Here is a 14,243-nt window from a genome sequence, read left to right as displayed (position 1 = left end):
TTTGCAGAGATCTGATTTCATTCAATGTGGGCAGCTTAGTATGCTTAACTTGAATATCCACAGCCGACCGATGAGTCTGCAACCACTTCTGAGTTGCCGCAGTGCCATTCCATAAATGAGGAGGTGGTCCATTGATGCTGATTGTTGTATTTTCAGACGTTTAATATAAAATAAACAATAATAATTGTAGCGATAGCCAACCAAGTGAGAAAACCATTTACCTCTTGTTACTTACTGATTCAGTGCATAAAATCAACGCAATATATAGTAAGAAAGAAACGCAAAACAATCAACTAAGGAACGTGGTACAGAACGCTCAATTGATTACACGCGCAGTGCGGTGGTAATCAATTCCAACGTCTGTACCAGAAAACGCTGAACGGTGATTATGTAGTGACGCTGGTCACGAGTTACATATATTCAACGTAGATGACGACTATAACACCTCCCCGATAATTTTTATACACAAACATAAAAAATGAACAAGACACCGAATTAACAATAAAACTCAAAGTCCGAAACGAGCCGGAGGTCTGCGGCGACGGCTCGACCTTCGTGGGTTGTGTGGCCCGAATTCCGGTACAGTCGGTGTGTCGTCCGAATTCGTTCGGGCTGAGGTGGAGACAGCGGAAGAGTCGATTGTTGGTGCAGGAGTATCTCCCGGCTCCTGGTCCTCCGATGATGCATAGCGAGGTTGCAGTTGGTCCATATGGCGCCTCCACGTCGGACCATGTGGCAGCAGACGTACCAGGAAGATTCGGCTACCCTGTCGCTTGATCACCTCGGCTGGAACCCAACGAGGATCCTGGCTCCGTCGTGGAGTGAATGATAGCGCGTAACAGGGATCTCCCGGTTTGAAATGTCGTTTGGTACCTTCGGAGGCGTCGGTGTTGTGAGGGTTTTGTCGGGGTACCACTTGAGACGGTGTAGGGAGAAGCGTGTCGATCTTGGTTCGAATCTGACGATTGTTGAGTAATTGGCTTGGAGAGTAGCCACTCGGAGTGGGCGTGCGTCGATATTGCTGTAGGAATTCCAAGACGGTCTGCTTCGGGGGTAGGGAAGATTTGCGAAGTGCTTGCTTGAACGTACGTACGAGGCGCTCCGCCGCTCCATTGGTTTCCGGATGGTAAGGTGCACCCGTGATGTGTACCATACCCCTCTCCTTACAGAAAGTTTGAAATTCTGTGGATTTAAAAGTAGTAGCATTATCGGTAACTATAGTATGGGGATAGCCGAAATGAGCAAAATCTTCTTCTAGCAGGTTGATAGTAGCTGTTGAAGATAAAGAAGTAGTAGCATGAATACATGGGTATTTAGAAAAAGCATCAGTGCTGAGTAACCAATGGTAACCCATGAATTCTACCGCATGATCTATGTGTAAGCGACTCCACGGTGCTTCTGGAACCGTCCATGATTGGACCTGAGTTTTAGATTGCGGTTGATATTCGCCACAGGTACTGCACTTGTGACAAAGTTCCGCGATGTCTCGATCGATGTTTGGCCAGTAGACGGACGTCCTTGCCAACTGCTTCATTCTCTCAATGCCGAAATGTCCTTCATGAAGCAACTGAAGGACGGAAGGACGAAGTTTGGAAGGGATGACCACTCTGGAACCGTAAAGTAGACATCCGTAACAAGTAGAAAGAGAGTCTGCGTACTTACGAAACGGTTCGACCGGGTCTTGTGGAGAAGACTTGGCCTGCCATCCTTCATGAATGAAACGCATTACCGTGGAAATGGTAGGATCTTTAGAAGATTCTTTACGCAGTGAGGCAGCATTTGGGGTCTGGACCTGTAAATCCAAAGCATCGATAGCGCAGACGATATCAATGTCATCCGCACTTTCCTCTTCATCGAAGACTTTATCCCCTCCTGCTGGTAAGCGACTCAAAGCATCAGCGTTTTGATGATCCTTTGTCTTCCTGTACTCAATAGTGTATGTAAATTGCGACAAAAAGAGTGCCCAACGAGCCAAACGATTTGCTGCCAAAAAAGGTGTCGATTTGGTCGGGCCAAAAAGACTAAGCAATGGTTTATGATCTGTGACCAAAATGAATGATCTACCAAAAAGATATTGATAGAATTTCTTTAGCGCAAAAATTATCGACAAAGCCTCTTTCTGAATTTGACTATAGTTTCTCTGAGAGGCTGTTAATACTTTTGAAACGTTTGCTATAGGCCGTTCTGTGCCATCTGGGTAACGGTGAAACAAAGTAGCACCGATGCCCACACTAGAAGCATCACATGCGATACCTACCGGAAGTGACGCATTGAAATGTGTAAGAACCTCATCAGTAGATAGATGATGCTTCAGCTGAGCAAAAGAGTTTTCCTCTTGTTTTCCCCATCTCCAAGGAATGTCCTTTTTCGTGAGATGGTATAGTGGTTCTGCTACAGTAGAAGCGTTCAACGGTAGAAACTTCGAATAAAATTGTAAGGAACCTAAAAATGAACGAAGAGAAGATACGTCAGTGGGGGCAGACATCTCCAGTACGGCGTTTACCTTGGGACCTTTGGAGATACCCTGCCTGGACAAAATGTGTCCGAGATACTCTACCTGAGGTTGTGCAAACTTACACTTGTCTTTCCTACACCTCAGGCCTTTTGAGTGAAGTCGATCGAGGAGCCGTCTAAGATTCTGGAGATGCTCCTCAGCAGTAGTGCCACTGACAAGAATGTCGTCTAGGTAGACTGCGACCCCTGGAAGGTCGGCTGTAAGGTCGTCCATGATCTTCTGAAAATAACCTGGAGCAGAAGATATGCCAAAAGGTAAAACATTTTGTAAAAGTACGCCACGGTGAGTGCTTAATGCGAGTCGTTTTCGACTGTCAGGACCAAGTCGAATCTGATTGTAGGCATCAGCCAAGTCTATCTTGCTGAAACCATACCCACCACCCAACTTTTGCATTAAGTCTTCTGGTAAGGGTAACGGGTGACGATGGGTCTCCAGGGAAGGGTTCACCGTGACTGAATAATCGCCACATATGCGTAACTTGGCCTTCGCTTCTGAAGTGTTTGAAGGCTTACGGACTGGAACAACCGGTGTGCCCCAATCGCAAAACTGAACTGGTGTCCATACACCACGTGCAATTCCCGAATCATAGGCTTGCGCTAAGTCCTCCTTTAGCGCGAAAGGTACAGGCCTAGGTTTGAGAAAAACAGGTTTAACATCAGACTTAAAATCTATGTCTAGTTCATAATCTCGTAAGCACCCGAGTTCAGGCTTAAAAACATCTTTGAACTCGTCACATAAGAGGGAGCATGCTTTCTCTAGACTCTTTTCAGGCTTGTCGTACGACTGGATACTCTGTAAGGTAGAACAGTTAGACAGAAGGAATTTATCGATAGAAATTCCTAAAGACGAGATTGCATCACGACCTAGCAAGTTTAGTCCTTTGACTGTCGTGACTACAAAAGAAATATTATCTGACCTTCCCGTGGAAGGACAAGTTACCTGGGCCGTGAAAGAACCCGTGATTGGTACTAGATGCTTGGTAGCAGATTGGAACTGCGACACTGGTGCTTGCAATTGAGGTGCGCCTACCCGAGTCCAGACGTCGTTGGAAAGGAAATTTCCATTTGTAGCAGTGTCCAGTTCTAAGTGTGTGGTTACCGAATTAATGGAGATCGGTACTTCCAACTTTGAATTTCGAGGTTTTCTGCAAGAACTAGAAAGCATGTTAATTTCCTCGATACAATTTACCTTAGAAGGTTTGAACTGTCTAGCTTTCTTTCGACAAACACTCTGTAAGTGTCCCGTAATATTGCAGAAATGGCAAGTGGCTTTCTTAAACCTACAGTCATTGGCGTTGTGGTTGGAATTACCACAGCGATAGCATTCTTTATTTTTAGAAGTAAAGAAAGTACCTGTAAGTTGCCTAGTTTTTGGAGGTTTGCTGATGGTCCTTACTTTCGCAACTTTCGCAACTGGTGCTGGTGGAGTGCCGTAAACAGTTTCTTTGGCCACCTTGGCTGCCTCTTCGGTTTCTGATGCAACCTCCACCGCACGTTTGAAAGTAAGTTCATCAGCTCTGATTTTGAATAACGCCTTAAGCACCGCCTCGTTACCTATTGAACAAATAAAACGAGTACGTAAAGCTTCGTCCAATGGATTTGAAATGGACGAGAAGTCACAGGTGGCAGCTGCCTGGCGTATGCGGATGGCTAGTTCTTGAGCTGTTTCACCGGGCTTGCGCTTCATTTCGCTCCAGAAACGGAATCGCTCCCTCACGATGAAGCGTTTTGGGTCGAATTGTTGAGCCATGTAATTTGTAATTTCCGTCATGGTGAGATCGTTGACTTCTTTTGGGTTTGTTTCCTGCGCAGCCAAATTTGTTAACATTTTGTAGATTGTAGGTGATTGATTGGTGAGAAAAACCTGCGGCATTTTGTCTTGTGCGACTGAATGTGCTGCTACAAAGGTGTTAAACCTCTTCCAATAGTCTGCCCACAGTTCAGTGGTGGCATCGAACGTTACGAACTTAGGTAAAGATACCTGCTGTTGTATTGTTGTTGGTTGTGGTCTTGAAGTTTGGGCTCGCATTTCTCGTAGTTGCTCCATGAGTAGTTTCGTCTGATCTTGGTGACGTTGTTCTTGTTCTTGGTGACGTTGTTCTTGTTCTCGGTGACGTTCTTCTTGTCTGGCAATTTGCTCCTTCGTCTGGCGTTCTTGGTTGGCAATTTGTTGTTGCAGGACTTCGATCAGTTTCTCCATGTTTCTAAAATCCTGTAGAAATTCTGTAAAGATCCTGCCGACGACGCCAGTTAAATGTCTGTTGTATTTCCAGACGTTTAATATAAAATAAACAATAATAATTGTAGCGATAGCCAACCAAGTGAGAAAACCATTTACCTCTTGTTACTTACTGATTCAGTGCATAAAATCAACGCAATATATAGTAAGAAAGAAACGCAAAACAATCAACTAAGGAACGTGGTACAGAACGCTCAATTGATTACACGCGCAGTGCGGTGGTAATCAATTCCAACGTCTGTACCAGAAAACGCTGAACGGTGATTATGTAGTGACGCTGGTCACGAGTTACATATATTCAACGTAGATGACGACTATAACACTGATGAACAACAATGCTGAAACAAGTGATATGGTCAGCCGTGATCGTAGCGGTGTGATGACCAAGTTCATTTGTGGAAATCCACGTTCGGCTTCAGCAGAACTTATAGCAATCATGTTTAGTACTACGTTCTTGAGCAACTTTATCGTAACTGGTATATGACAAGGATTGTCAACATAGCCTACAATCGAAAATTGAAAATAGGAGTGATTTTTTCGTAATCTCTGCTCCCCTTCTTGCCATGGAACTTCGACTGCAGCAGGCCATAACTCTGGTACAATAATTTCCAAGCTCTTCACAGAATTTTCATTGTTGGTGTCCACCATCCTGCTTCCAATGTTGTCAACCAAAGCTTGAATAAACCGATTACGATCAAAAGAAGGGTAGTCTCTACGTCGAGCTTTGAACTGGTCCAATGTTGTGCCTTTAAAGGAGTAGCCTAGTTTTTTGTACTTCCGGGACTCAAGTTAACAACTTCATCAAACGAATACATTCCTTCTTGAATAGATTTTTTTATTTGAAGTAGAGAATTAACAGTCCATTTGACATGACGATTAGCTACTACGAAGTTGATATTTCCAGTCTGGAGAGTTTCTGACAAAAGTCATAATTGGCGATTGCTATCAACTTATGTTCGTGTTTTTTTGCAGTTCTGTTGTGAGAAAGCTGTTAAAGTGTTACTTGTTCAGTCGACAATTTGTTGTTCAGCCAGAAAAGCTGAAAAATGGAAGCTTGAACGAGCCCCCCCTACATCAAGCCTTTTCGTATTTCGGGAGGGCTGAGCCCCCAGGAATGCAACCCTGCATCTGAGCAACTGACGCGTTTAAAATGTACTTCGGATTGGTTTGATATTTGTCTATTTTTACATAGGCTACAGACAGGATACAAATTATCCTGTGGACACATTTTATACTTTGGAGCAGATTGTGACGCTATGAATGTGAAATTTATCGTTCGTTTCTTCTTGTTCAAGCTATTTCAATATATTTTATTCATTTATCTTCATCTGTCTCACATTTCGATTATATAGCTAGTAGGGGAAAAACGATTAACGAAATGCCCAGCATTATTGCTACATCTTATTTCTAAACTTTTAAAAAAGTGTACTTTTTTCATAATCCTGCCTCCCCAGTCAAAAATCGTTCCGGCGCCCCTGAGTGAAGCTCTCATACCGAAAAATTGACTGTTCCACGCTTACTTTGTTCAATCAAAGCTTCGAGTTCATAAGTAAGTAACCTCTAAATGCCCCCAAAAGTCTGACGATTTCTGAAAATGCCTAACAAATGTCAAGTGTTGCCAGAGGCGTGAGTTTTGCTTCGTAGTTGCGGAAAATTTCTAGCAGGTTGCAATATTGTTGATTCTTTTGATATTCTATTATTTCGAATTGACTACAATAAACATTATTTTTATTTGAAAACATCATGCAGCACTAAAAATGTCCGATACAGTCAAGCTTCGATACTATGTCACCCTTTGGAACCGGGGGAAAGTGGCATAGTAGCGAGAGTTTGTAAAGACAGCCTTGTGACGTGACAATGTAATGCCAGAGAGCCAATTGAAAGCAAAAATGATGAGATAACTGTTGAGGAGGAAATCGTTTCGTTCGAGATGGAGCACTGCCCGGAAGTTCATGCAGCAGAGAAGCCCAGTGTGATGCAAGCAATCATGCGATCGGCTAGGCTAGACAACGAGGTGCACGAAATCTGCCGAAAGAACATGCGCCAGCTGACGATTCCTCAGAGTTTTGGGCTGAGCTATAGTAGATAACTTGAGAGAACACATTACATATACTTTTGACGTTTTACAGCCGTTTATTTGTTTCGTTCGTAGCATTTATTGTTTCGTTAATACAGTATTCTCATGTGGCACAGTAGCGAGGGTAAGGGATGGCATAGTTAATATATTTTCTATTGAATTTAGTTGGTGACGATCAAAAGTGGTATAGTATAGCGAGGGTGGCATAATAGCAAGGTGTCATAGTATCGAAGTTTGACTGTAACGAGTATTTGGAGGTAGCCCATAAGTAGACTATAGTTCAACAATCTTGCATTATGTGTTTTGTTACAGAAATTACGATTTAACCTTTTTTCTTTAGTTATAAATCTTAAACTACTTGTATGTATGTTAATTTAAAAAAAAGAAGCTTAATCTGGCAACACTATATAATTATTTATTCAACAAACAAACTGATTTGACGTTACCTGCAATCAAGTCTCACCTCGACAGCTACTTCCAAATCTCTTTCAACTATTTATTGAAATTTGAGAAGAAATAAACTGGCAAGACGTTACAATTGACTCATCTGGCAACACTTCATACAAATTAAATGTAGTCAGCTACTTCTAGACTTGAAACATTTGTTAAAATTTGAAAAAAAAAGTATAATCTGGCAACACTTTAAAGTTGAATCACCTGGCAACACTGTAAACTAATAAATTGATTTGAATTTTTTTTATTGAAACTTTTAAATAAAAGTATCAATTTGCAACACTAGATGTCGTTGAAGAGAGGTGACCCTCCAACACTTTCCTAACAACAATTTCATTATAGCAACGTTGAAGTTTACGTTAATACAGTACAACGTTGTTTGTCGTTGATACTTCGTCGTTGTCATGTAATAAACAAAGAACGGATAACATTAATTCAACATAAAACAACATCAAATAAACAACAAAATCTTTCAATCATCTCGATCCTTGTGGATGATGACGTCATCACCGCCAACCTGGATCTTCAACTTCTGTAAAAGACGAAGCGAATAATTAAATTAAAGAAGCTTCCACAGCTTGGAATACTTTGGATCCTTCCAACTGTGTATTGATGGAACGCCGTTTAATCAATGTAATGTTGATGCAAATACTTCACGTTGATTTAATGTTTATTGACGTACAATCAACGATAGAATAACAAACCTTGGTGATTGTAGGCTACCATAGGCTAACTAGGCTACAATTACCAGAAGCAAAATATTATGAACAATTCGAGGTTAGAGTTTGGTAGATGTGACGTTAGATAACGTTGATACAACGTAATGTACTCTACATGTTATGTTAGATAACGTTGATACAACGTAACGTACTCTACATGTTATGTTAGATAACGTTGATACAACGCAATGTACTCTAGATGTTATGTTAGATAACGTTGATACAACGCAATGTACTCTAGATGTTATGTTAGATAACGTTGATACAACGTAACTTTCACCTTATTGTCCGACCTATCCAGAGCTTCCTTCAACATGGATCGTTCCATCCTGTTCGCATACCTCAACCCATAACCATCATCGAGGCAATCCCTCATCCCAACTTCTTCCTCAATTTTGCTCATTACCTCGATGACGTCATGAACAGATAGGAAGTTGCGTTGGAGATCCATCCAAACAATCTAAACACAAATAATTATGATGCAACAATTAAATAATGTTGTTGTTTGTGACGTTTTGTTTATTTGTGAAAGTTTAACAAAACTTAAATAATTAAAATTGGAAACTGATTTGGACTCGAACGATAAAACAATGTAAAGTAACGTTGAATCAACGTAACAACTGATGTTAATGCAACCATGGATCAATGTAATTAAACGTTGGTTATAAAAGTTAAACATGACTAACGGATCCAGACATCGATTTGATCGCTTCCTTCCATGGACGGAATTGGTTGGAATTCATTTCGCATCTGAACAGATAAAGCATTCCAATCCGCCCTGGCATCGATTTGAGAAATGACGTCACCGCATGGATGTCATTCTGAGTGTCGGAGGATTTCATCCGTATCCTCCCTCTATCAAAATGACTTCCTGCGGCCACGGTCACTTCCTCGTCGTTGCCTTCCCTCAGGATTCTGCTGATGCCGATGATGGGGCGACCATTGTGATCTAACAATGCAGGAATAATATCAATCAATATTAGCTCGGCTAGCCAGGTTGTAATCTAAAACCACAGTTTGGTTCTAACAATAAAATAATCAAACATTGAATCTAAGTTGTTTACTTAAGAATAAAACATTGATTTATTTATCTCGCAAACAAATTATTTTGAACAACAAAGTATTTGCCATGGTTACGATCAAAAAGCATCGTTTTGTTTTCACAAATTTTTCTTTTCAAGGTCATTGCTTTTCTGGGAACACTTGCATGGGAAAAATAGCCACAGGTTTTAAACAAAACTTTCTGGTTTGAGTTAAAGTTCTAATTTAAAAATAAGATGAGCAGTCTAAGGCTAGCTTTGCAGTTAGAAACTAAACTTCGTTAAAACATGAAACTAACCAAAGCTTGCAAATTGAAATAAACTTTGATTTCTTTTTCGATAAATCTTCGAAGAAACTTTATAACTTGATCAAGAAAATTTTCCAATCAGTCATTTCTTGCTGAAACTTGATCCAAGCTGATGCCTTTTGTTCCACAATTAGAAGACAAGGACAAAACAATTTTAAAACATTTCCCTGGTGAAATTAAGCAGAATGATGACTGAATTGAAAGCTGAAACCAACCATTTCTTGCTGCAACTTTTTTCAAGCTCATCCTTCAACAACTAATAACAAAATGACTGTCATCTGCTGATTTGCGCGGGAGTTTTTGTGCAGAGTTGCCAAATACGTTTCAATTAAAAAAGTAGTTGGCGCAACGAACAATAGAATAAAGATGAAAATTCTAAACCACTTGGGAAAAAACACATAAGGCACTAATTTCATATTTTTTTTCAGAAATCGAATAAAATATACGATCACATGGTAATTTTTAAAGACTACACACATACTCCAAAAAATGTTTAAGCTTAGAAAAAATTGCTTAAATTTGTTTCGGCAACTCTGCACTAAAATCAACACAAATTGTCGTCTGCAGCTTTGCGCGTGAGTTTTCTGCGTAGTGTTTCCCAGAAAAATTGTAATTTACGCGCAATTAAGGTGAAAGTTAATGACAGGTAAATTGATTGTTTGGATTTTCTATTGAAGTTACACAAGATTAATTGATTTTTAAAGTTTTGTCTCCTGAATATCTATTTTAACCCTTTACAGGCGGCGAAGACTATCTCTCGTTATTTGTTCGTGATTTTTTTGTATGTTGTAGTTTTTAGTCTAACTAAAATATTTTATGAAAAAAATTTAAAATTTTTATTTCTTTGTTTGTTTTTTATTATGTTCCCAAAATGGGAACGTTGGCATGTAAAAGTACCAAAAAATATCGTATCCTGTTTTGTATTTGAATACGACGTAAACTTGGGTAGCCTACTTTATTCGATAAATAGCATTGAAAAAGACAATAAACAAAAGTACATACCTTTAAGAGATCCCAAACAACAAAGTATTTTCTACCACTGTACTTTCTACCGTGTAACTGTACTTTCTACAACTACCCTGTCACTAACTTTATTTGTGGTGGTATGCGTTACTGCATAACTTTATGCATCCGTTTTTCGCATTTTGTGCATTGCAACCTTGTATGTTTCATGCACACTACACATCTTCCTTGTAACGATGATACAAGATAATTATTCAACGAGTCGAATCGCTCGGTTGCAGACGGATGTGCAGTAGGTCCCTCAAGTCGACGCCTAGGTTTCTCCACTTTCACCAATGACCGAGCAATCTCGCGTCTGAACTGAAGGTGGTTTTCAGAACATTGATTTACGTGATTATAAAAACGGAAGGCAGCTACAATTGAGAGGTCGATAATATGGGCAAAAAGATTCCACCACCATTTTTTGATCGAAGTCGTAGCCGGTAAGAAGATAGCAACCTGTCACATACATCTACACCCCCCCATTCCTTGATTGTACTTATCAATCAGAAATGGCTGTGTCACTGATTCTTTCTTCTCATGCTTCACTCTTCGTTTAACTGTTTGAGTTGGTGCTACACCGTCGTAATTACTTGCAACAGTGACAGCACAATTATCGTTCCATCTGGCACAAATTACAGTGCCGTCTGATCGGTAATCAAATTCTCCTCTAGGCTTTTTCTAGAAGGTTTTCTTACTGGAGAGAGGACAGGAACCGGTCCTGTTCTCTCTAATTGTACCACATGCTCTGATGTTTTCTCCAGCAAGATCAGTAAGTAGTTGATGGCTTGTGAAAAAAATTGTCAAAGAGAATAATATGTTGGTCTTTATCGGCAACACATGACAGCATTATCTTAACTAAGTGTGCTTCCGAAAGGTTAGTTCTTCTTTCTTCTTTACCGCAGTAGATTGTAGCTGTAGGGATAACCATCGGAGCTACACAACATCCATAACTTGTAACCAAACTTTACTGGCTTTCCTTTTATATATTTTTTTGCACTGTGTAGTCCTCAATAAGGAACCATCGATTAGTCAATGCTTAGTAACTGCCTAACTAGTGAAATGTACCAAATTGTTGACAAGTTGACCTTAGCAGATCTAACAGTGGCAGTGCCTTGGCCATTTTAGACTGAGCTAGATTATGATTGTCAGCCAGGTGCAAGTACGTTTTTATATTGCGGAAACGGTCTCTGCTCATGGTCTTAGAAAATATTGGTGCCTCCATGCCATCTGCTGTGCACTTATAGTCATTTTCTGATAGAAGATTGTGGTAACCATTGATAGTAAGCAGTGTTGTACGTTGACGGCGTCAACTTTTTGTAAATGCTGAGGCTAGCACCGTCAGTTTATTTTTTAGTTTGCGGAAGTGATAGCGCCGTCAACTATTTTGCTGACATATTTAGCGTCACGCGCTGTGCGCCATTTTATGTTTTCACAAAAAATCTGGTTTCACAATGAGAGTTAAAGTTTGTTGGACGTTTTGGCTTTCAGACTGAAAGAAATGAACAATCTTTTTCTGTGGCAGCTGTTCGTCTATCCAATTAGGCAGTTCCAAGTTTGTTTATCGTATCCTGGGTTAATCTGAGTCGAGAAAAGACGAAATCGTCTTTCACAGCTCGAAACAGTCTCAAAAACCAATCTCGTTAGAAGTGGAACACACAAGAATGGCGCACTAACGATAAAGAACCTTTGTCTATGCCAGTAGTTGATGGTCTATCCCAGAGGTCGCGAACCTATGGCTCTTTTGATAATGGCGTCTATAGCTCTCCGATATAATCTACAGTAAGATGGCACTTCTTGACCTGGCAATTGGCTAAAATAGCGCTGACGTTGACGTCTTCAATTTCTTTGAGAGCTTACGCGATACTTGACGCCCTGAAGTTTTTAGGCAATTCGCGCTAACGCTGACGCCGTCAATTTATTTCATTGACGCGTACAACACTTATAGTAAGCCAATAAGTTTTCTCATATCAACCTCATCAACTTTAAAGTTTATCCTATTCTTGTCTCTCCCTTGTATATAAGCTTGTTTTCTCTACGAGTAAAGAGGAACATGTCATCAGTAAAGAACAGAGAAAATATCTCAAAATGCTTTCCCTCCATAAGCTTGAACCTTATCGGATGGCTGCAATTCTTTCGGGTCGCTCAGTGATGCGTTGTCTTTTTTCGCCATCTGCAAGCTCTTTTCGTTCCTTCGATAGAGGTCATAAAAGTGTTTTCTGCTTAAGATCAAGCTTTGAAAACATTTAGCTGTGAGAGCATCAAGCTGTGAAAATGTTCTCTTAGTAAAAGTAGTGAGAACTTTTTTGAGATAAACTCCGTTATTTGTGTATCACATGTTGCCAACGTTCCCATTTTGGGAACAACGTATAAATTTAATTATGTGAAGAAAAATGTTAAATATAACGAAACAAATGGTAGGGGAAACAAGTTATTAGTGATAATCTCACATAAAAAACGCAAATATTTTGAAAAAAAGTTTGATTTGTGTTTTCATGAAGTACTTTTTTTCGAAAGATGAAAAATATGATTTTTGACTAAATTCATCGCTTTCATAAAGGAACAATTTTGCAAATACTATTTTTTCAACAAATGCATCTGAAACAATAATCATTCAACAACAATATCCAAAACAATTTTTTTTAAATAAGGTCTGTGTAAAGCTGTGCGCGACCTCAACCCCATGTTCCCATTTTGGGAACGTTGGCGTGTAAAGGGTTAAGTTTCTGAAAATAAGTAATATTTTCTAACAAGCTTTAAAATTGCAAAAGGATAATTTGACAAAAAGCTTCCTATATTTACATTCAAAATCAATCCACTTCAACAAAAAAGTAATAAGTTGTAGTTTTGTAGTAGTGCAGGCCCTTAGGGGAAAAAATGAGCATCTTTAGGTTAAACGTGTTACACGTTGTTTTTTTGCATTTTTTTGTAGTTGATGAATCTAACTTCAATTTTAGTGGGTGCCGCAACTTTTTGGGTCACGTGATCACCCCCAAATCGGGGATTCCCCCCAAGTCAATTTTAAGCTCTTTTCACGGCATTTTTATGCAGATACGTTATTTTTTTACATTTGGACTGACTGCCACTACAAAATACACGAGATAAAAATCACACAAAATTATGTTATTAATGACGTCATTGTGACGTCATGTATTAATTTTTTGCTTGTTTTTTTGTTATTGTAGTCGCTTGTTTGTTGTTGGTGTTACTTTTTTGGTTACAATAAGTTACCAATGGTTTTTCAACTGATTTGATTAGTATTGAGTGTCAGTACTAACATATTCAAAATCTTAAGGAATCCAACTTCCGGAAAGTGGTTATTTTCAAGCAAGCTTCCAAGATGGCCGCTAAACCATTGAACAAAACAGTAAATTGACCATAACTCGGTCATCATATGACCAAAACATGTAGTTTTGGTGTCTATATCTAGGTTTTTATACCCTGTGAAGTCAATGAGACTATTCTCAGAATTGTTGAATTATCTGATAGCCTATAAATTCAATATGGCCATCCAAGATGGCCGCCAAACCATTAAAATAACAGTAAATTGACCATAACTCGGTCATCCTAAGACCAAAACATGTAGTTTTGGTGTCTATATCTAGGTTTTTATACCCTGTAGTCAATGAAACCATTCTCAGAATTGTTAATTCATCTGATAGCCTATAAATTCAATATGGCAATCCAAGATGGCCGCTAAACCATAAAAATAACATAGTAAATTGACCATAACTAGGTCATCATATGACCAAAACATGTAGTTTTGGTGTCTATGTCAAGGTTTTTATACCCTGTGAAGTCAATGAGACTATTCTCAGAATTGTTGAATTATCTGATAGCCTATAAATTCAATATGGCAAACCAAGATGGCCGCCAAACCATTAAAATAAC

The 14,243-nt window shown here is 39.5% G+C and overlaps 1 protein-coding gene across 4 annotated transcripts in view; it reads right to left on the bottom strand.

Annotated features, from left to right (window-relative positions):
• Positions 1-14,243, bottom strand: part of LOC145784470 (protein NLRC5-like) — a 562,247-nt gene that overhangs the window by 255,627 nt on the left and 292,377 nt on the right. Inside the window, exon 8 of one of the 4 annotated variants that reach the window (XM_082596352.1) lies at positions 8,689-8,951. The exons of the other annotated variants lie outside the window; for them this stretch is intronic. Within the exon in view, the coding sequence (XP_082452478.1) occupies positions 8,689-8,951 (263 nt within the window). The remainder of the gene's footprint in view (positions 1-8,688; positions 8,952-14,243) is intronic. 4 annotated transcript variants of the gene reach the window in all.

This window comes from Aplidium turbinatum, chromosome 1 (genome assembly GCF_918807975.1).
Source record: "Aplidium turbinatum chromosome 1, kaAplTurb1.1, whole genome shotgun sequence".
NCBI classification, from domain to species: Eukaryota; Metazoa; Chordata; class Ascidiacea; order Aplousobranchia; family Polyclinidae; genus Aplidium; species Aplidium turbinatum.
Note: the sequence above shows the minus strand (reverse complement) of the source record. Positions and strands in the feature narration are given on the sequence as shown.